We start from the raw sequence: 22,435 nt of genomic DNA, 5'->3' as shown, positions 1-22,435 counted from the left end.
TTTTTTTTTTTTTTTTTCAAAAGAGAGAGCAGGGAGCTTTTATTAATATTAATACAAATAAATTGGTGCAAAAGTCTGAAAAAAGTTTTTTCTGACATCACTATGCAAAATGTTATATGTACTCACATACATCACACATTTGTAACTTATTTTAATACTAAATTACTTTTATTTATATTTTAATCTTAATAAATATTTAAGTTTTTTTTTTTTTTTTTTTTTTTTTTTTTTTTTTTTGCTGCATAGAAAGCGAATCAAAGGCAGTGACTAATCAATGGCCATGCAGTTAAATCTAGCTAACAAATGTGACTCTCCAGATTATTTTTCTTTTCAGATTGTTGTTAGTTTTTTCACCATAGGCTCATTTTTTTAGACTAGACTACATATACATTTCAATAGAATAGCTCTTTAATAAACAGAGGATAAAAAAGAAATCAATTTTAGAAAATAACATTATAACTCCCCCAAGTTTTACTGGGTAGGTTTTTTTTTTTGGAACCCTGCAAAGAACAAGGAGAGAATTCTAAATATGGCTTAAACATTCCCCCCCCCTCCAATGCTCACCTGATAAGCACTCGTCGTTCCCGGTATCAGTAGGTCAGATTTGTTGGCCACTCTTTCAGGGGCACCCTATTAAGTGAGCCGTTGTTGCTTCCTCAGTAAGAACAGATAGTACAGAGAATGAAAGAACATCTATGCCCTGTCCAGGATTTGAACCCAGGACCTTTCTGTTTATAGGTCAGCTCTCTGACCACTACACAGTTCGGTCAGCATTTAATTTTTATAAATAAACTGATTATAGATATTTACTCTATTAAGTAGTGTATTTTGATGCATTCAAAATACATGTCCATCACCCAAACAGAATTTGGGGTATAAAGTGTGCAATATTTTAAACTCTCTATTAATTTTTTTTTCAAATATAAAACTGTGCTAATACAATTCTGCAATCAGCAAAATTTTCTGAAGCTTGTTAAGTAGTTTGCACTTACCTGTTTTAGGATTCTTTATATAAATCTTTTTGTGCAATAAACATTAAAAGAACTTTTTAGCGTCATTTACATTGGTTTTCATCAGTTTAAACTGTAATAAATTAAATTTTAAAGAAAATCCAAGAACTGACAAATGTGTAATTTTAAATTACTGATTTAAAACCATGAATCTCGTAACTTAGTTGCTTTAAAAATTGGAGGAGAGAAATATTAAAAGAAACACAAATCAAAAATTTTAACAAATATCCCATATGAATGGTAGAAGCCTGGCAAATGTTAAATATTCAATTTTCCAGCTGTAAAAAAGGAAGTGCCACTCACCAGTTATTGTTGCTTGGTTTGATCTTAAGTAGGCTTCTGTGTTCTGTATGACTCATACAGGGATAACATTATTAGGATTTTTTTAATATAAAATCTCTTCTAAGTTACGTCCCGCAGTGGACTGATCATTAAGAGGCGGTTCCCAGCAGATCACCGAAGTCAAGCATCACTGGCTACAGTCAGTGTGTGGGTGGGTGACCACTTGGATCAGTGTGCGTAGGAACCAAGGGTGTGCGGTATTGGTCCTCGTTAAACTGTGCTACCGTAAAGTGCTCGACTTCAAGCGCTGGTCGTCGGGCTACCGAAGCGGGGGTGCCATCCCCTCCGCAGAGGATCAAAATTGTGATGGCATGCCTTCGGATCATCCTCCGGGATGTTTCCCAGACCGTCGCCTATAGCCCATTGTGCAGCTCTAGTGCGACGTAAATTAATAACAACAACTATTCTAAGTTACCTTTATTTTCAACAATTTAAATTTTTCTTAAAAAGTTTCTGCTTTAAAAAAAAAATTTAGTTGTTTGATTGAAATAATCGTATCTTTTCTCTTTTTCGAAGTTAAGAAAAAAAATTCTGGTGATGCGATTACTGATGGATAGCTTCCAACTCTACTAGATTTTTCTGGTAGACTATTGAATTTTGCCAGTTTATCCTGGTCTACTGGCTTAATTAAAATTCTCCTGTTTTTTGTACATTTTAGGAATAGAATTATATTCTATGGAAATGGAATTTTTGTACAGATTATTGCTTGAATATTTGAATAAGTCTTGTTAATACATAATGAAATGAACCTCATTTATTGAAATCCGTTGAAAATCTTTTCCATTCTAAAATGTTCAGTTTATTTTTTTCAGAACTTTCTTTTTAAAGTAATTAAAAAATGTTTTAACTATCTTTGATTAATTAAATGCCTTTTAATGTTTGAAATTATGAATAAACATAATACATAACATTTCAAGTGTGTACAGGCAATGAGAATGTCTTTTCATGAATATATTCCTTCCTTTTTGCCTAGAATGATACTCTATGCCAGGGTTTCTTAACCTGTGGTTCATGAACCCCTAAGGGGTCCATGAGTTATATTTTGGGGGTCCGCTGACTACTCCTAATTTTTAAAACGTTTGGAAGCCTACCCNAGAATGTCTTTTCATGAACATATTCTGCCTTTTTGCCTAGAATGATACTCTATGCAAAGAGTGAAGAGCATTCTAAAAGAATAGTGTATGGAATGGTAATGCATCTGCTTGAGGGAATAAAGTAAAACCCTAAAAAAAGTATTAAGAAAAATTTTTGAACTAGAACGAAAACTATTTTAAAAAATCTTGAAGAATTTAATTTGTATAATATTTGAATTTGTTATACAAAACTGTAAATTTATAGAAAGCAGTAACATTGTTCTGAAATTTATGATTGTACTAAAAATTAAGCCAATCTGTAATAAACAGGGTTTCAAAAAGCCCACCTAGGATTTTCATCAAAAACCTGTGGTTTATTGGGTTTTTGATGAAAACCCCAAGTTTTTTAAAAAATACTTAAATTTTTATTACTGAGTACTAAATAAGAATGCACGATTTGTTTCCAACTAGAAATTTAAATATTTGGTAACTATTTATATTATAACTTGTTTTGTTGCAATGTAATTATATTTTTTTTTTTTAAGTTTTAGATTGTTATGCTATTTTTATTTCTTAATGATAAGCAGATTGTTGCCTTAAAAATTTAAATCTACTCAATTGAAAAATCCCAAACCTTTTGTTATTAATGTCTATTAGAATAAAACTCAAGCTTAGATTTTAACAATCATTTTATTCCGTTAACTTTGCAACTTAATGTACTGATTTTTTTAAAAAAAAATTTCTATTTAACTTATGGTTGCTGTAAAATTAAGTTTTTACCAGATTGTTTAGTAATATTATGTAAAGTTAAATCCTAATAACAGTTTTGGCTGGAAATAATTTTATGTGAAGCTCACCGTAAAAGTTCTCAAGCAGCAAAATAACTTGGGCCCTCATTGGACTAATATTCACGAATCTCAATAAGGGTTCAAAGGGCTTTTATTTTTCCGATATTGGCCTATTCACCCGATATTTTACAGCCGCTTACAACCCATATTGGTCCAATATAGAGTTGTCAAATTCACTCGATATTTTGTTGTCATTATTCAGCCAACATAAGCCCTAACATTGGTTGTAAATTAGCCAATATTGGTCCTTCGATGTATGTTCACATAGGACGGATATCGAGCCAATTTTGAACCCAACTGGGTCCTAGAAAAATTGTTGCTAGGGTTAATATAACACATTTACTTTTTTTCTTTTTGCCTTTCTCATGCCTGAACATGTAAGGCATCATTGTCTAATTTCGTGTGCATGTTATCAGCTATCTCAACGTATGATTGATATATTGTTTGAAATGTCATTTGTGTAGGTATGTCTGCCACAACAGTTACTCAAAGTATCAGCAGTCCAGTTCCTTCTGCAGTTACAGTCTCCAGTCCATCTGTTCCAGATATGATGCAGCAGTCAAGAAATTCCATGAGTTTGCCACCACCCCCTCCAGTGATGGATGAAGGTAGTCAAGCATCCAATGCCTCTGCATCATCTTCTTTACCTGAGGAACGGGTTGAAACGCCAAAGCCAAACAATAAGCCTGTGATGTCTCATCCTCCGACACCAAATACATTGCCGTCACCTGGGGCAGCATCTATGTCGTCCTTCCACGACGAATTCGAAAGTGTCTCTAGCCCGAGTTGGCCCAGAACGCCAGCTAGTCCTGTGAGTACAATACCTTCTGATAACAGGGAGTTTTTTCTTTTTCCTTATAAACTGGGGAAATAGAGGGAATTTTTTTTTAATTTTCTTTTACAAAATGTTGACCTCTCAAAGTGCAAATTTTGGATTTTAAGTGCTTAAAGGGTGTTTATTTTTTGTTGGAAAATCTGACAACATACCCTGAATTTCATGGGTCTAAATTTAAAAAATAAATAAACGTCTATTTCGAGCAAGCTTTTACATTTCTTTGGTGAGAACTGCTACCAAATCATCCCTTACTCCCCTCCCCCCCACCCCTGTAGAGTAAATAATAATAGAGTATTACTGACCAATGGGAAGATTCTTGGTGAACAGAATATTAAATAATAATAAAAAACTACAAAAAAACAGAGAAACGGAATAGAAAAAAATTCCATTAAATGAGATAGGAATAATTTACATGTAAATAGTTTATTTTTTTATTTTAATTTTAAAACAATTCGAATTCTGAAGTTAAAATTGCATTTTTGAATTCTTGCTTGCCATTTGTTTTTTTTCCTATTAGCCATTTTTTTCCCCTAATAGATTTATTTGCCACAACAATCCTTTTTTCATTGAATAAAGTATAAAGTCAGTACAATTCTGAAAGAAATGAGCATAACAATGTTGTTATTCCGAATGAATGAAATCAGCATAACAATTTTGTTTTTCCTTAAGGGACTCATTATGCTTTGTATAAAATGAACAGTTTGTAATATTGAAATGATATGATAATTCTAAATGATTGAATTAAATTAATGTATTTGTACTTTTTAGGTCATCAATAATCAAGTTTATGATCATCACCCAATTAAGGTAAAAATAATGTTGTATTATTTCATTTTTATTATTAATGGTGCTTTTGAAAATAATAATGCATTATTTGGATATTTTATAAAATTATACTTCTAGTGTTCATTAACAGATCATAACATAAGATAAACTCATTATAGAGTTAAACCTTGTTAAAACAACAAACTTCATATAAAAAGTTTAATTTTCTTATGATTGCAAACTACTTTAATAACTATTAAAAAATGAATTTTTAATTTTTATATGGTTGACATACGAAACCTTAATGCTTGGATTGAAACAAATTAGAGTCCTGAATGAAGCTTTGTTTGCAGTAATATGCAATACTCTGCAATTAGTTCAGTTGCAGCTCGATTCAAATCAAGACATCTGTATATTTGAAATGAGTTTAGATTGGTAGAAAGTACAAATCTCTTAGAATTATTGTATTGTTATTAAAAAAGGGTTATAATCAATGAGTTAATAAGTCTAGGAACCAAAATCTAGTTATCTTATTTTAGTGGTTGATCTCATAAGTAGAATATCACATATAGAATGATTATTAATGTGTTTTTATTTTTGCAGCGTCCTGACGGTATGCTGAAATTGTACGATATCTCTGATGATCCTGATAGAAGATTATTTTTAGATAAACTAATCATGTATCAGGAGGAGAGAGGTACTCCTCTCTCTCAATGCCCCACAATCAGCAAGCAGCCACTTGATCTCTACAGGCTGTACTTGGCTGCTAAAGAAAGGGGTGGCTTTGTTGAGGTATTTATTATCATTCCATTACAAACAAATTGAAAACTCTTTACCGTTTATTAATGTTCACATAATTATTAGTTAGGTTTAGAGGTTGTTTATTTAACCGCCTGTTTCAACGAAAAGCTTCACCTCTGATTTATTTAGTTAGATGATTATTTAATTTCTAATATCGAAGAGTAAATTTGTGTAAAGTTTTTGGCAGATTTGTAGAAGCTAGATGATGCATTGTGAAACAGTTTTTTTTTAAATTATTTCTTTTTAGCAATTGTGATTGAAAATATTCATCACACAAGTGAAAACTGTTTTATTTATTTCAAACATTAATGCTAAATAAAGTAATCATGAAATTGAAAATGCTTATTGATCATATATTTCAGGTCTTTTAAGACACCAATTGTGGTATTAAATATATTTTGTTACTACATGCATTCAAAAAAAAAATAGAATAAAATATATTTTAACAGAGAACACTTATTAACGACCGGTTTGCCCGAGTATTGCATTGCAAAGTATGATCCCTGTGGCCGAATTTTTTCAGGCTTTCTGCGTAAAACCTCTCTGGCCCGAATATCTTTTTTTTCCTACTTTTAATTGTTATAATTAAAAGTGACAAAAACGTTGTGTTAATGAAAAAAATTCTATTTGGATAAAATAAATTGTACATCTTTGAAGTAGAAAATGTCTCTAGATTTTTCCTTTTTGCCTTTTTGTAAATCATCACATTACAAAAGAAACTTATTAAAAATCCTCAAATCAGTTGCAGTAACTACCGAACACTACTTATATTATTTCTCAAATGAGAATAGAAAATTTGCGAGCATTTCTTTCCCCTCTGATATGCGAGAAAGCCATCTTTCAAATATAATTCTTCAGAAAGAATCTCTAACATCTTTACAGAAACGAAACCAAATTTTTGTTGCTTCCCAAAAGAAATATCTTTCTGCAAGAACTCAGTAACATGCTGCGACAATGTCACCACAATTCTGACACAGGGAGCATGATATATTTTTCTTAAAAAATATATATCATTCATATTTGTCGAAATATATATAAATAAAAGATATATTTACCTTTGTATAACAAAGTATAATTAAATTTAGCAGATTGATCATTTTAACATAATTTGAATGTTTCAGGTGATGAAAGGTAAGATGTGGAAGGAAATTGCAGGACTGATAGGGATTGGTGCTTCTTCAAGTGCGGCATATACTCTGAGGAAACAGTACATCAAACATCTTCTGCCTTATGAATGTAAATACGATAGGGGAGGCATTGATCCTGTTCCTCTCATAAGTAGCCTGGAGTCTAATTCCAGAAAGAAAAATGCCAAAAATGCAGGTCTGTATTCATTCCATTTATCATTTTTATAATTGTTATGCAATTGATTCCCGCTTTAGCAAATTCCTAGGGACCAAAGCAATCTCTACACTGTAACCATGGCGCATAGAGTTTTTAAAAAGTGCTTAATTTTGATTTTCGTTATTTAAAAGCCCTTAAAGGTGCTTTTTTTTTATTGGGTATTTTTAAAAAGTGCTTAGTTTCCCTTTTCGAAAGTGTGATTTTTTTCTTGACCATGTCGCTTTTCGCCACGTATTATGTAAAAGTGTGGTTTTTACATTGTTCTATTCAACCTTTTAACAATTCATTCCACCACAATCCTTTTCGGCGGCGTACCGTCGGTTGATAGCGTATGAAAGCGACAATCATTTTACATGTTTGATGAAATACTTGCGAGTCTGTATGTGCGTCTATTTAGCTGGGTTCGATGAGATTATTGCACTCTCATGTGTTACTCTGCTGCATTTTGCAAGATATTCTCAATTTCAGACTTCATTTTCCACCCTCTGAAATCGAACTGAAAAATTTCTCGATCTTTTTATGGTGGCTAATATTATCAAGAAAAAAAGTTCTTTGTTAGAAACTATTTATTTTGTCATGATCATGTAAAGTCAACGAAAACTATTTTGCATTTTGTTAATGTATATAGTGCTTAAAAATATTTTTTGAGTGCTTAAAAAGTACTTAAAAGGTGCTAATTTTTTGTTGAAGGATTTGGCTACGCACCCTGTGGAACGAAAATTCATTTTACCGATATTACGAATTTCAACATTAACCAAAATGATTTTGTTACATTAGAATTTTCAGGGGTCTGTCTAGGTTTTTCTGAGAGATACCTATTTTGTGAAAATTTAGACATAATGTGTGAAAATTAAAAACTATATTAAAAAATCAATTCAAAAATATGGTAAAAACATGGGATTCAAAAATAAAATTTTAAGAAAAAGTATTCTGTTAAACTACGGTTTTTCCTAAAGTTGAATTTGTAAATGTACCGCTAAACAGTAGTAAATTTGGTCTGGACAGACCAGACCCCTGATTTTTAGCATAAAAAAATAATAAATATTGCATTTAATTATAAGTTTTGATCTATTTTTACTCTACAAGTAGAAAATATCAAATCAATATTTTAAAAGCTCACAAACCAATTAAATTAAAATGAATAATGGGTTTATTATCACTTACCTATAAGAAATTGGGTAATCCGTGATTTTTTTCAGTACACGGGATTTAGAACCAGTAAGAATTACAAAATTCTCCAAATGATGCACATTTTCAAACGACTGAAGTGGAAATCCACTCTTTTGGGCAGCCACATGCATTTTTACTTCTTCAAACATGAATGGTTTAGTATTTTCAGGGTGGTTCCTTCCGAGTGATTCTTCTTCTTCTTCTTTTTTTTTAAAATGTCTTTTTCGTATCTGAAACTTTTTATTTTGAAGATGCAAAAATATTTGATTTCTGAGATCATTTTGTACTTTTGAAGAATGGAAAAGTGTTTTAATAACGAGGGAAACTGAGAGTTGTTGCTTATTTTCACCTTCTTTAAATCGGATTACAAATTTTTAATATCGGTATTTTTAATTAATTGTTTCTATGGGGGATTCCAAAATTTTCATCATCATTTTATTTCGGATTTCGCTAAAATGGAATTTGGTTGTATTAACCAAGAATCAAATACTTCATTTAAAACATTTCCATTTTGGTACTAAATATAATTAACAAATGATACTTTAAAAAAAAACACACACACACACACACAATTAGGTTTTCTGTGAATTAATAAAAATTCTATGACACGTTATGTTGAGAAATATTTATAAGGAAGAACAATAGACTGCCTTTGCTGATAGGGAAATATGAATGTTGAATTTGAAATATGAGTTAGGTTATATTACATTTTTTCAATTTTTTGTGATATGAAGTATTTGACATAGTGTGGTATTAAACTTATTTAAATTAAAACTTCATGATTCCAGTTATAAAATAAGTTTTTGTTTTACTTGGCAGATTTTCAAAAGATTTAATACATTTTTTCATAATTTGTTTTACTTTTGGTATTTGTATACAAAATCATTTTATGTCTTTATATTATATTTTTCTTCTCCTTATAATATAACTGCCAACATGGATAGGAAAAAATCTAGTTAATTTTATAGACTATAAATTTCATTCATGATAACTGTATCATAATACACTAAATATTTTATTTATCGGGAATTTTAGGGAGTTTCATTGTCTTCAATGTACAAATGCTATTGCGCTTATGATGAGATAATTACAGAGATGACGCTTCTGAAAAAATTCGGATTTCTGGACTTTTTGCTAATTGCGATCTGGAAGCTACCGGAAATCTGAAATCCAGAAGTTTCAAAAAATCATTGTTCACATTTATGAATAAAAATTCTTATATATTTTATTTAAAAATATTAGAACCAGAATTTATGCTTTGCATCTCTTTCATTCGTGTATTTTTTTTTCTGGTATAATAATAGATGTGATTACAGATAAAGGTAAACTTATACATAAAATATTCATTTAAATTATGCTGCATAGAATTCCATGTTTTGAAAATATCAATGATTTAAAATTATAAACATGTTTATTTTTTTGAAATGCGTCATTAATGATTTTACTCAAAAAATTTTCAGGATATTTGAGTTGGGCTCACAATCACCCCTGTTACTATAAATTTTTCATTTATGACATTAAATGTGAATTTGAAATGTTTTTTCTTATGTTAACTCATGATTTTGAATAGTAATAGACAAGTAATTTATTATTGATAGTTAAAAAGTTTTTTTTTTTGTCAATTTTAAAGGGTAGCTCTGCATAAAAATAAATTAAAAATTTTAGAACGAATAATACTTCAGTATGTTGAGTGTTAATACTTTAATTCAACTCATAATGGCTTGGAGGAAAAGAGTGTTCGCCTTCCAATGAGGTGAACCGGGTTCTAATCTCGGCAATGACTGGTCGTAATAAATTCCGCATCCAGCTTGCGCCAAATACAGTGATGATGTAAAATATTCTCAGTGGTAGACAGATCGCAGGTCCCTTTGCCGTGAGGCTAACCATGGGTACTCTCCATGTAACTCAAATGTGGCTTAGTTTCATCAAAAAGGATTTCTGGATTGGGTTCACAATTACAAAGCTACTGAGTTAAACATTAGTAGTCATAAGCCCAAAATTGTCAGTTGTTCTATGACAGTTTTAGAATAAAATAGTTTGAGTAATTACAAATAGGGATTTAAAAAAAAAAATTCTTTAGATCAAGATTTATATACATATTTTTTACTTCATTAAATGTAAGTGCTTATATTAAGTCAAAATTTATTTCAAAAGGGCTAGAAAAAAATATGCAAACTATACATTTTTGCAAGTTCCTTATAATAANGAATTTTAAAGAAAAGCTGGAAATTTTTTCTTTGATAATTTTTTTAATTTCACTAATTTAAATTATTTACTAATTTTCTTAAGCTAAATTATTTCATCCATTATACCCACTTTTTTTTAAACGGAAATGTATCGCCAAACCGTTGAAATATCATCAACTTAGCGATACTTTGCTTGCATCAAAATTTGCTCCATTACAGCTCTGTCAAACTAGAATACCACATAAAATTCTCCCACGGTTGCTAAACAAATGCAGAAACCTTTGACCACTATGGGACTGTGCAATTCAGGGGAGATTCTGGTGAAGATGGAAAAAGGGATTAGGATATTAGCTTCTGTTTTTAAATTCTGTCCTTGGGGCTGAATCCATTTATGGCTAAGTTTGTTCCAATACTTCGGTGGTAATTTTTTTTTTTCAATTTTGACAAAATGTTTTTGTATTTTTAACTTTATAAAATTCTCCAAAAATTGTTGGTTATAATTTAATAATAATAGATTTTATATTGCACTCTTTTTCTGAAAGCTTTTCTACTCCCATTCAAAGAAATCTGTGAATTATTTTTTCTCAGCAAACCAACCAATCGCACATTTTTTTACAATCGCTAACAGTTATGTTTTTCGATAAATCGTTACAATTGTTGCATTAATGCTAATTTTTTCTATTTCATTTTAACCTTTTATAACGTATTTTAAAAAAATGTTTTTTTTTAAGAACCAACTATATATTGATATTTAATTTTAGTCTTTTGTTGGTCAATATATGAGTTTTGATTCAAAATTTTGTACCAAAACATTTGAAAAATAAATTAAAAATTTTACCAAATTGTCAAAATAAATTATTTTTTTCAAGATGATATGTTAAGAAAATAACATTTTGAATGAAATATTTTACAATATAAACACTTTTCTTGTACACATCCTACACTTTATATAAGAAAAAAGAAACAAAAACCTGGAAATTTTAAGATTTTTTTCTGGAAAACCTGGAAAAATCAGGGAAATTTGAAATCTGATTTGAGTGGCCACCCTGTATCAATTGCTATATAAGTATGTCTAGTGTTTATTAATTTAAAACCTGTTTTGTGTTTAAGTATTTCAAAATCTGATTTTCCATTTATCAAATTTTCCATATAATGAACTTATTATCGAGATTTTGTTAAATTGAGGTCGAACTGAAATATAATTTTGCCCAATACAGCTCATATAAGAGCACAGTTATTGTGCTATTTTTCTCTCTCCATATTTGAGTGGCAACCTTGAATTATAAGATGCTTGTGTTAAAATTGTAAAAAATATTGTTATTTCTTTTATTCTGTAATGTTCTTTCTCCCTAGGTGGGCCCATAATGGATGGTTACCCATCCCCTTATCCCGGTGGATACCCACCTAATGCTGGATCTCATCCTGGCATGATGTCAGGATCCGATTATCCAGGACATCATCCTCCCTACCAAGATGGCATGCATCATCCTGGAGGTCCTATGGTTAATCATTCAGGATCAGAGGGTGCAATGGACCCTTTCAATGATGACATCCAAAGTTCCCAGTATCAGCCTAGGCACAGCTCCGGTGACACCTACGGATACTCCCAAGCGAACGCAAATGCCAACATGCCCCCGTATTCCGGAAACCAACCCAACGTACCCTCTTCGTCTTTCGGCTACAGTAATACTGCTGGGCAGCAAGAGCCATATAGTGATCAGTATTCAAATACCATGGTGCCTCCTATTGCTGAGACTAATTTTCCCAATAGGAATATGGTGCCTGATCCATATGCACCACCACCTGGTGGGTATCCCCCTAACAGGACGGTTGGACCAAATGCCACTCAGTACCCTAACTACCCAGACCCTTGCTCTGATCAAGAGAGGTACTTCTTTTTTACTGTCATATCATCACCCTCTATTATATGATTTCTATTATATGATGAAAAGAGTAGAAATTATTAAAAATTTTAAAACATATAAACTCATCATTATATTCGTGTCTCGTCATGCAATTGTACCCGAGAAAATGCTTTCTGTTTTCAGGGAAGAAATGTGTAGAAGAAATTTGGGTCCGTTAACGGACACTTCACAAAGTATCTTTTCATAAAAACAGACCCTTCACAAAATAATTTATCTTTTAATTGGACACTTCACAAATTTGTTTATCTTCATTATTGTTTTGTTAATCGAATAAACCCTTTCCAGGGGTGGGAAAGAAAGACGATTTGAGACAAACCCAAAGTTTCCCTAAGTTTAAATTCTAAATGTAGTATTCTAAGAAAATATTTCTACTTTAACAAACATTGTTTTCACATTCTCATTAATATTAAATCATAATTGTTTTTTTTTAAATGAATAATTGATCAATTTATATTTATTCATAAAATTAATTAATAGAATATTATGTAAATAAAAATTAATTTCTGGCAATTTTTTAAATAAAATATTATAAATTTAAGAATTGTTTAAATTTACTCAATACATAACACATTAAAAGTGATACATTATTAAATTGTGTCATTTAAAATATGCCAATTGAAATTATTAAAAATGTGAGGGATTTGGTTTCCATTATTCATCCGAAAGGAATATTCTGAGTTGAGCAGTATAGGCTAAATACAAAATATTTGTATGTTGTATTTCTAATTTAGTAGCAGCAATTGTTGAGCAAAATCTTGTATCTATTTACAATTTAAAAACTTCTTGAAAAGGTTTCTAGCAATTTTTACAATATCGGGACCCTATTTGCACAAACTCACAAAAACAGGACTCTGGTTGAAAGAATGTGACTTAACGCTTATTTTATATTCGCAAATTTATGATAAGTTTTTTTTTTTTCATCTACAAATTTACAAAAACAGAACCTTTCACAAAATGTCTGGACAGACCCCTGGTTATTTATTAATATCCAGGGGTGATTGTGATCCGGAAGTTTCAAGAAATCACCCATTAATTTTTTTTTTTTCCTGGGGGAATAATAAAAGTGATTAGAGATAAAAGTAAACTTATACATAATTATTCATTTACAGTATGCTGCATATAATTTATTTAGAATTTCATGTTTTGAAGTTTTTTTTTATTTTTAAAATGGTGGGCACTTGGGGTTTGTCCTATTGGCCACATTTTACTCAAGAAATTTTCAGGATTTTTGAGGTGGGCTCACAATTACTCCTGAATATCCATACAATAGTGTGTGAATCAGGGTTAGAAAAAACCCAGGTATTTAAGAAAAAACTCAACCCTTCCTGGGTTTTATTGAAAAAACCCAGGGAAAATTGGGTTTTATTTGAAAAAACCCGGGGATTTTCGATTTTCGTTTTTTAAAAGCCCTTAAAGGTGCTTTTTTCATTTAGTGTTTTTAAAAAGTGCTTAATTTTCCCTTTTTAAAACTGAGATTTTTCCTTTACTATGTTGATTTTCGCTTCGAATTATGCATAAAGACACAGTTCACATTGTTCTATTCAACGTTTTCACAATTAATTTAACCCCAATCTATTTCTGCGCATTGTCAGTGCGTAACGTATGAAAACGCCATTCGTTTCGCATGATTCAAAATTTCATGATTATGACGATTAAAACAATAAAACCATCAATCGTCAAAAACATTCCAACCCTGCCTACTTATGATATTTTTCAAAGTGCTTAAAAATATTTTTTTTAGTGCTTGAAAAGTGCTTAAAAGGTGCTTATTTTTTGTTGTATAATTTGGCTACACACCCTGATATATATTACTTATTACAAATTTATAATGAGTCAAGACTAAAATGTCATATGACTTGTACCTTTAATAAAATTAAACTGGAATACATATTTAATGATCTTCCATGTTTTTATAATACGATTAATAGAAAGTGAAATTAAAATTATATATNTTTAAAGCCAGAAAATAAAACTGTTTAAATTTGTTAATGTATCACTTGGTAAAAAAAGAAAAAAATTGTTTCTTTTCAATTTTTTTAAACATATGAATTAATAATAATAACCTGTTTATTAATATATAAAGCATGCAACTATATTTGAAAAATTGATCTTTTCAGACTATATTATTTGAATTTCTATTTGATTTAATATCATTAAAATATTACTTTTTGAAAACACCCACTTAAAGTTTTCAGTAGTACTATAAAATTATAAGATTCGAGTTTCTTTTACTTTACAAATATTAAAAACTTAATCATATAAATCATGCAACTCTATTTCAGAAATTTATGCTGCACAATAAATTATATAAAAGTAAATATGCATCGCTAAGTTTTAATAAAATTTTGTTGTTGAAAAAACCCATTTATCGTTCCAAGTGGGTTTTTTGAAGGTGGACCCACTTGGCGAACCCTGGTGTGAAGGGATAAAAGAATGAGACCGCTTCATTAACATAATTTAATCAAGTAAAAATGTCACAAAGGATTGCAAATAAAACACGAAAAGAAAAGAAAAAAGAACGTTGTTGTGTACTGACATAGTTAGAACTTGCATAGTTTAGTTCAAAATACTTTTGTAACTCAGTTACCAGTTTATGAGATTTTATACCTTGCACTTAAGGTTATTGTGTGAGTTATTAATAATAATCACTTTGGTTATAGTATTCATTAACTATAAATATTGTTACAGTTAAATAATAAATATAACTAATTAAAGTACAATTCTGACAAATAATTTACAAATAAATGAAATTTTCTTAAAAAATCACTGATAGCTATAAATAATAAATATAAATTATTATAGTAATTATGAAATTAAATTTATTAGTAATAACAGTGTTATATTCTATTTATGTGTAAAAATAAAAGTTGTTTTTAAGTTAATTCAATGGTTTTTGTTTAAAAAGGTTTAATGAATCACAACCACCTCCCACGAGTCCAATGATTAGGCCACCAACTGCAACTACGTCTGTGATTGGTTCCTCGCCTACTCCAGAACCGTCTCCTTATCCACCATCACATAGATATCCAGGTCAGCCTATGGGAGTTCGAGAGAGCATGCCTCAACAACAACCAATGTCTTTTCAAGGCCGACCCCCACCTTCTCAATATCCTAACAGTCAACCGACTAATCCAGCACCCTACCCATCTTCTCAACCAGATACATATAGAGGATCTGAGTTTCAGGTAAAAAATTTTAACTTCATTTTAATAAGATTCCACTTGTGCAGTATTATTGCTTTTGTTAAGTATACAGAACATATTCTTGCATCTTTTCTTCATGTTTAAGTCTAGCTAGAATTTTTTTTTAGTTATAACTATTTTTGTTTTCGTATTTAAAGAAGAGTGAGTGTCAAGATGTTTTTCTGTTAAAAAACTAATTATATTTAAATTACTGTTTTAGTAAATTAAAAATTTAAAAAAAAAAATTCTTTAATCATAAATAGGGTTCACACTAGCAATGAAAATTTATTTATCTGTTAGGGCTACCTAAGATACATTTAGTAGTCCGAAAATTTAATATTAGCAAACTTAAGACGGACGCCCTACCTTATTAGAGTTAAAACCTAATGCCCGAGAAATAGTTTTACTAAATTTAATGATATAACATGAAAGGCCTATTTCAACTTTACATCTCATAGTTTTAAGAATCATATTCTTTCAAACATTAAAATAAGCAAAAAGTATACATAAGCTCATAATTTTATATAATTTAATTTTGTCAAAAAAAAATTTTGACAGCAATTTTTATCAAAAAATTTTAAGTTTCAATAAAAATGATTATTTAGAAATTGAAAAACGTAAAATAACAAATACTTACAAAACGAAAAAAACAATTCTAAAAATTCCTCACATTAAAAGAAAAAAATTTAATGTTTTTAAATTCATAATCGGATGTCGAAAACTATTCTATAGTAAATTATCATCAAATTAAAAAAAAAAAAAATTTTTTTTTGCAAGTAAAAATTTTTATTATAAAAATTATAACACTTACCTGCTTTATTTTATAAATCCTAGAATTCCAAAATGATATGTTCTTCATTTGAAGACTTTATTCTCAAATAAATATACATAGCTTATCCCTTCATTACTTTAAGATGACATACCACACAGTAAAATTTTAAAATTGCAAAATCTCGATATGAATTTCAATATGTAACTTAAAAACAGAATAGCTGAATTCTAGTTGAAATTTTTTGTTCAAAATAAAAAAAATACTTACCAAGAAAACGATAAAAAATTTATTAATAATCAACATAAATGATATAATTTCAAGTAATTCGGATGATTCTTTATTGTTGTTTTCCGAATAATATAGATTCAGAAATTAAACTATTCTATAACTATTGCAGTTCTGAAACCACATTTATGGATTGGAATAAACTAAGCAATGTTGGCTTCACTTTAATTTGTAATGAATTGAAAACAAAAAAAAAAAAATGTATTTTACTGTAATACACACATTTGTAGCAGAATGCGATCACGAAATTGAAAGTTATCATTTGGAAGCTTGTTAATAATAGAAAGGTAAAAATTATTGAGAAATAGTTCTTCAAATGTTTGGCCTGTTCTGTTTCTGAAAGATTAATTAATGTTCTGGCTAGTTTTTTCAAGTTCTTCAGCCTTTTCCTGAGGGAAATTTTGCTTCTGATTTGCTACTAAGAAAATGGCTTCTGACTCTGCCAATGATAGAACTAAATGAAAACTTAATAAATAAATGCCTGATATTTTCAGGCTTCACTAGAGGGCATACTAGAGGTGAATTATCATAATTCTGGTAATAAATATAAAAGAGTTTTCTGCATAATTAAAAATTGGTTAGCAATGGCATGGGACTTTTTCACCCTTCACATTAAAAAATGAAAAGACTTTTTTCAGCTTTGTTGACAATTTTAGATAAATTTGTGGTCCCTAATAAAAATACAGAGCTATAAGCTTGTCGCATCATTATAAATAATACAATTGCTAAATACCATCAACAATCTAAATTTGTGGAATATAATTTTGAACGCTCCTAGATTTAACTATAGATATCAAAAGTTTATATTATTTAAAAGGTAAATTTTTATTTTGTAGAAAGCTAAGAACTATTGTTTTTTGTTTTGTTTAATAATTATTGTTTTTTCCTAAGAACTATTGTTTTGTAGCTTTAATACTGGTTAATTTTAAATCTTGCTATTAAGTTCTCTTTATTATTAAGGTAGAAACAAATTTGTTTAACGTTTACAATTTAAATCCTAAACAAGTTAAATTCATATTTTTTTTAATCCAAAATAAAAAATTTATGTGTTGTATATTAATTAACAAACTCTTTTTTTCTAAACATTTACAATTCAATTTAATACATAAATTCGCTTTTTTATAGAATTTTTTTTTTTCAAAATTTAAATTTTTTTTGAAGAAAACTTTTTTCAAAAATTTATTTGAAAAATTAAGTCTGCAATTATTTAAGTTAAATAGTTATATACCACAGAAATGAATCATTGTTTTCTTATTTTAGTTGTCATATTTTGAGGTAGAGGTATAACTCCATCACCAGTGGCATTAATAAACCCACCAAGTTATTATTAAAGCTAGTGTTGCCTAATTATTTGTGTTAATAAATACTACCGGTATTGTGATTGATTATAGGTACATAATATTTGGTATGGTGTTTGATTATAGGTACATAATATTTGGTATGGTGTTTTTACGTTAGCTAGGTGGAAAAAATTCAACTTTTTTTTATTTATTTTTTTTTAAATTTTTTATTTAAATAAATTTTTGTGTGTTTAATTACGTAAATAAAATTAAAAGTAGGTGGATACCTTCATTTTTGAAGCAACTTTTTGCTTGCATCGAGGTAGCCAAAAAGTACCTTCAGCACGGTGATAATAAGGATTTATTTATTTTATTTTGCATAAAACAAATGAATTTTGGAACTGTTCTAACCATAGCTGTTGCTTAAGAGTTTGAACAGCTATGACTTTTCAAGAACTTAACTTTTTACTTCAGTATTTTGAAAAAATGCTTTTAATATTTTGCAAAAAAATTCAATAATTACTTAAATTTTAAGATAGTATTGTATTTCATAAAGAAAACTTTTAACTTACTGAACATTATTGAAACTTTAAAAAGAGGCAAACTTATGATCTGGAGCAAAAGCTATCTGGCTATTTTAAAAGGAACTCTTCCACCTTCTCACATGAATTGAGTGGCATAGTTTAAATTTTTTATTTAAAAAGATCTCTGGAAATTAATATTTTTTAGATGGTATGATATAAAATTTAATTTTAAGTTCAAAGTGATTCGTTTAAATGTAATGTTACATGAAAATACATAGTTTAAGTTTACATGCATTTAGTAGTAATATTAATACTTCTGAATGTTTCTGTGAATAAGGTATTTAAAAATTGCCTGTATCTGCCTTTAGATTTTATTATCGTATAATCGAAGACTTTATTATTCATATTATTAATAATTCATCAAATTACTTTGACATTGGTTCATAATGAAGAAATGAGTAAAAATTTATTGGTTTTAATTAAGTTTGCTCATGGAAAAAATTGGGTTGACTAGTGATGTCAGGCAAACGTTATAATTGGTATTAAAATTTTTTAGTGTTTAAATAAATAAACTTAGAGGAATAAATATATTTTTTTATTCCTTAAATTTTTTTCAGTTGAAATTATTTTCCTAAAGCATCGAATGTGATCCGAACTAAATTACAGATACATCCTGTTCAAAAATTTATGAACAATCCGCCTTATGTTGTGTGAAGAGACACAACTATCATCTGTTTTTCAATCTGTTTGTAAAATTTTCTCTTTTTCATCGAATATAAAATTTGAAAATATTGATTTATGGCAACATGAGATTAGTTAAATGAACAAAAATATTCAGTTTTGAAATAACCTCAGCATAATTAAGATATACTTAATTGTCATCCACAGCCTCAGATGTCTCGATTGCAGTCAACACTTATACAAAGACTTCTTCCTAAGAACCAAATAAATCAAGTATGTCTTCAAGTCTTCATGCACTACTTACTAACAGCTTAATTAATATTTGCTGAAGCTATTAACAATAATCCTTTTTTTAGCTGTTATTTGCTTGAGTTTACTTTCATAAAGGGATGCCAACTTCTACAGATTTTTAAATCTTTCCTTGATTCTGACACCAATTTGTGGAAGATATTTTCTCAATTTTAGTTTTCGTTACCACTATTTAACCTTCTGCCTTCTTACATTTTAAATTCCATTTGAACCCTTTAGATCACTGGGATGTGGGAAACTTTCCTGAGACCGTCAGACACCCCCTCCCCCCGACAGAATCGCGACTACTTTGCTGCAGACTATTACAGCGTTCTTGCAAAAAGAATTTTCTTTTAGGAAGTAAAGAATTTAGTTGTTTAGAAGTAGTTAAGAATTTTGGTTTTCTGCAGAAATTTTTTATCTCTAAAATTGTAATTAAAAAATGCCTTTTTTGCACATCGGAGGGGAAAGAAATGTTTGTGATTTTTCTATTCTTATTTGAGAAGAATGAAAAATATATAATAATGAAATAAAAAATTTAATTTCTGCAGAAATGTTGAAAGATTTTTTTTCTTCCAGAAATCATTCTTTGACACACTCATTTTGTGCAGATATTCTCGTTAATCCATGAGGTATTTCAATCGTAAAGCAGTTATTGCTGTGAATTTTTGATTATTTTTTTAAAATCCCTATGTCTTTCATTGCTCAGTTATTATATATAGTCTCCTGAATTTTTGAAGTATACCGATATTATTACGGCACATGAAATTAAATTCGAGTATTCAAGAAATCATTATTTGACACGATTGTTTCTCTCCAATATTCTCATTAATCCACACGGTATATTTAATTTGTGTAATTTCGTCGTCAATCTTTTTCCGGTAGTCACTTGTACAGATTGCGTGATTTTTATTACTTTTTTTTTGATGTGATGATTTACGAAATGCGAAAAAGGAAATAATTAGTGTGTTTTCTTGTTTAGTAAAATGTGAGAATCTCGCCAATGATATTAGAATAAAGAAAAAATTACATATTCAATTTTTAATTAAATACAATTTTATTTTATTCAAATAGTTTTTTTGTAAACACAATGTTTTTCTAACTTTAAATTTAGTTAGTAACAAGTATATTTGTTATTATTAAAGGCATCTTGCAGAAAGATATTAGTGCTAGAGAGGTTTGTCTCAGAAAGCCCCAAAAAATTCTGCCACAGGTGTCAGACCAAGTTTACCTTAGTGATTTATAGGGTTCACATGGATTTTAGTACACGGGTTGTTTATTAATGTGCTTATGGACACATGGGTCATAACATATTTCGATTAGAAAACAACCATAATTTTGTGTACACGCAGTAACCATCATTAAATTCATAAATGATTTCTTGATTCAATCATTAACTTTTTAATTTTATTTGAATATATACATATATTGATATCGCTGTGGAAAAGAGTATCCTTAAAAACACCACTTTAGGTTGGCATCCTTACCCTGTCATTAGAATTTTCATCATCTTATAATTCAATGCTCTTTTCTTTCTTAGAATTATCCACCCTCTCAACAAGGAATGTATGGTCAAAGCATGCCGCCTCCAAACAAAGTTGCACCGCCCAGCAACTTACCTGGAAACATGTATCAACGTGATATGTATTCTGTGGGCCAAAAACGCCACAACGAGTACTCGAAACCTCACGGCCAAGATCAGTATCACATGGGACCCTATCCACAGCAGCAACAATCTGCGGCTCCTTATTCTGGTAAAAATAATAAATATTGGTGCATTTTTAATCGAGAAATATCCTGGAATAATGATTCTTCCTGATTCATAAATTGTACAGTTCTTGTAATATCTCAAAAAGTTGAATATTTGGGCTTTTAGGATTGGATTAATGAATTATATATTGTTTCATAGTAACACTTTCCTGAAACCCTGGTTTTAAGAATAAACTCACCCAACATCCCCTTTTTTGAGGGGGTTATATAAAAATAAAATTTTAAGATTTTTTTCCCCAATTTCTTTGTATTCTAACATGCATGCTAAATATAGGAACAAGATGAACCTACCAAAAAAAATTATAGCTTGATTGTTACCAAAGTTATAAATAAGAAAAATAGTTCAAAAATTGACTATTTTAGTCATTTTTCTCATTTCGAAGTGTAAAACAAATAGCGTAATAATAAAAACTTTTTTATAAAGCATAGCACCCAAATGAAAAATTAGTTAGGCAATTGATTTTAAATTCGAAAATAATCACACGAATTGATTTTCATGAATTGATTTTAAGTTAATAGAAAATCTAGAAGTAGTGTAAAATTATATACTCAGTTATTATGCACACATTAAGCATTTTAGTACATATGTTCACGAGGAGAGAATATAAGTATTTAATTTAAGATTGTAATGAGAACGCAGATATGATTCTTTTAATCATTGAAAGAACACAAATGGACATATCACATGAAATCTATATCTACAATATGGATTAACGTACCATTAACACAATTTTTTTTTTAACAATTTCATATGTTCATTATTTAAATCTCCCTTTCATAATTAACAAAATTTGTATTAAACAAAATATTAGCTCACACTAATTTGGTTCGCAAATATTGAAACTGTTTTTTTGCATTTATTAAAATGCAAAATATAACTGAAAGTTTAAAGTAACTCTTTATTTCTTTGTATTGAAATATTTAAACAGAAAAGCAGGGTTCGTTGATTCAAAATCAGCTTGATTAAATCAGCTTGATTTAAATCACAATTTAAATCATGATTAAAATCAAAGGATTTTTTTAAAAAAATCATTGATTTAAATCAACTAATTTATATATATATATATATTATATTGATTTTACAAGTTAAAAAACAGTGCTTTAAATATTGATACTTTTATTATTTTCTTTTCTTAGTTTTAAAATTTATTTTAAATAAATTGCTGCATTAATTAATTTTAGTTAATGAAATTACTTTCTTTCTTGGTGTGTGTTAAACACATTTGAAATTACATGTTTAAAAATCTTTTGATTCTTAACATTGAAAGTACAGATTAAAGTAAATATTTAATGCTGTCTTAATATAGACTTGCATAGCTGTAGAAAGTAAATAAACATGCACTATATGAACAAA

General features: G+C 29.0%; 1 protein-coding gene across 1 annotated transcript in view; it reads left to right on the top strand.

Annotated features, from left to right (window-relative positions):
* LOC107455734 (trithorax group protein osa) overlaps positions 1 to 22,435 on the top strand; it is a gene marked incomplete in the record, with an annotated part of 132,862 nt that overhangs the window by 99,445 nt on the left and 10,982 nt on the right. The window contains 8 exon segments of the mRNA XM_043044854.2: positions 3,738 to 4,084; positions 4,877 to 4,915; positions 5,477 to 5,665; positions 6,796 to 6,997; positions 11,728 to 12,262; positions 15,205 to 15,484; positions 19,231 to 19,296; positions 20,852 to 21,065. Of these exon segments, the coding sequence (XP_042900788.1) occupies positions 3,738 to 4,084; positions 4,877 to 4,915; positions 5,477 to 5,665; positions 6,796 to 6,997; positions 11,728 to 12,262; positions 15,205 to 15,484; positions 19,231 to 19,296; positions 20,852 to 21,065 (1,872 nt within the window).

The sequence above is a fragment of the Parasteatoda tepidariorum genome, chromosome 2 (assembly GCF_043381705.1).
Source record: "Parasteatoda tepidariorum isolate YZ-2023 chromosome 2, CAS_Ptep_4.0, whole genome shotgun sequence".
NCBI lineage: Eukaryota > Metazoa > Arthropoda > Arachnida > Araneae > Theridiidae > Parasteatoda > Parasteatoda tepidariorum.
Note: the sequence above shows the minus strand (reverse complement) of the source record. Positions and strands in the feature narration are given on the sequence as shown.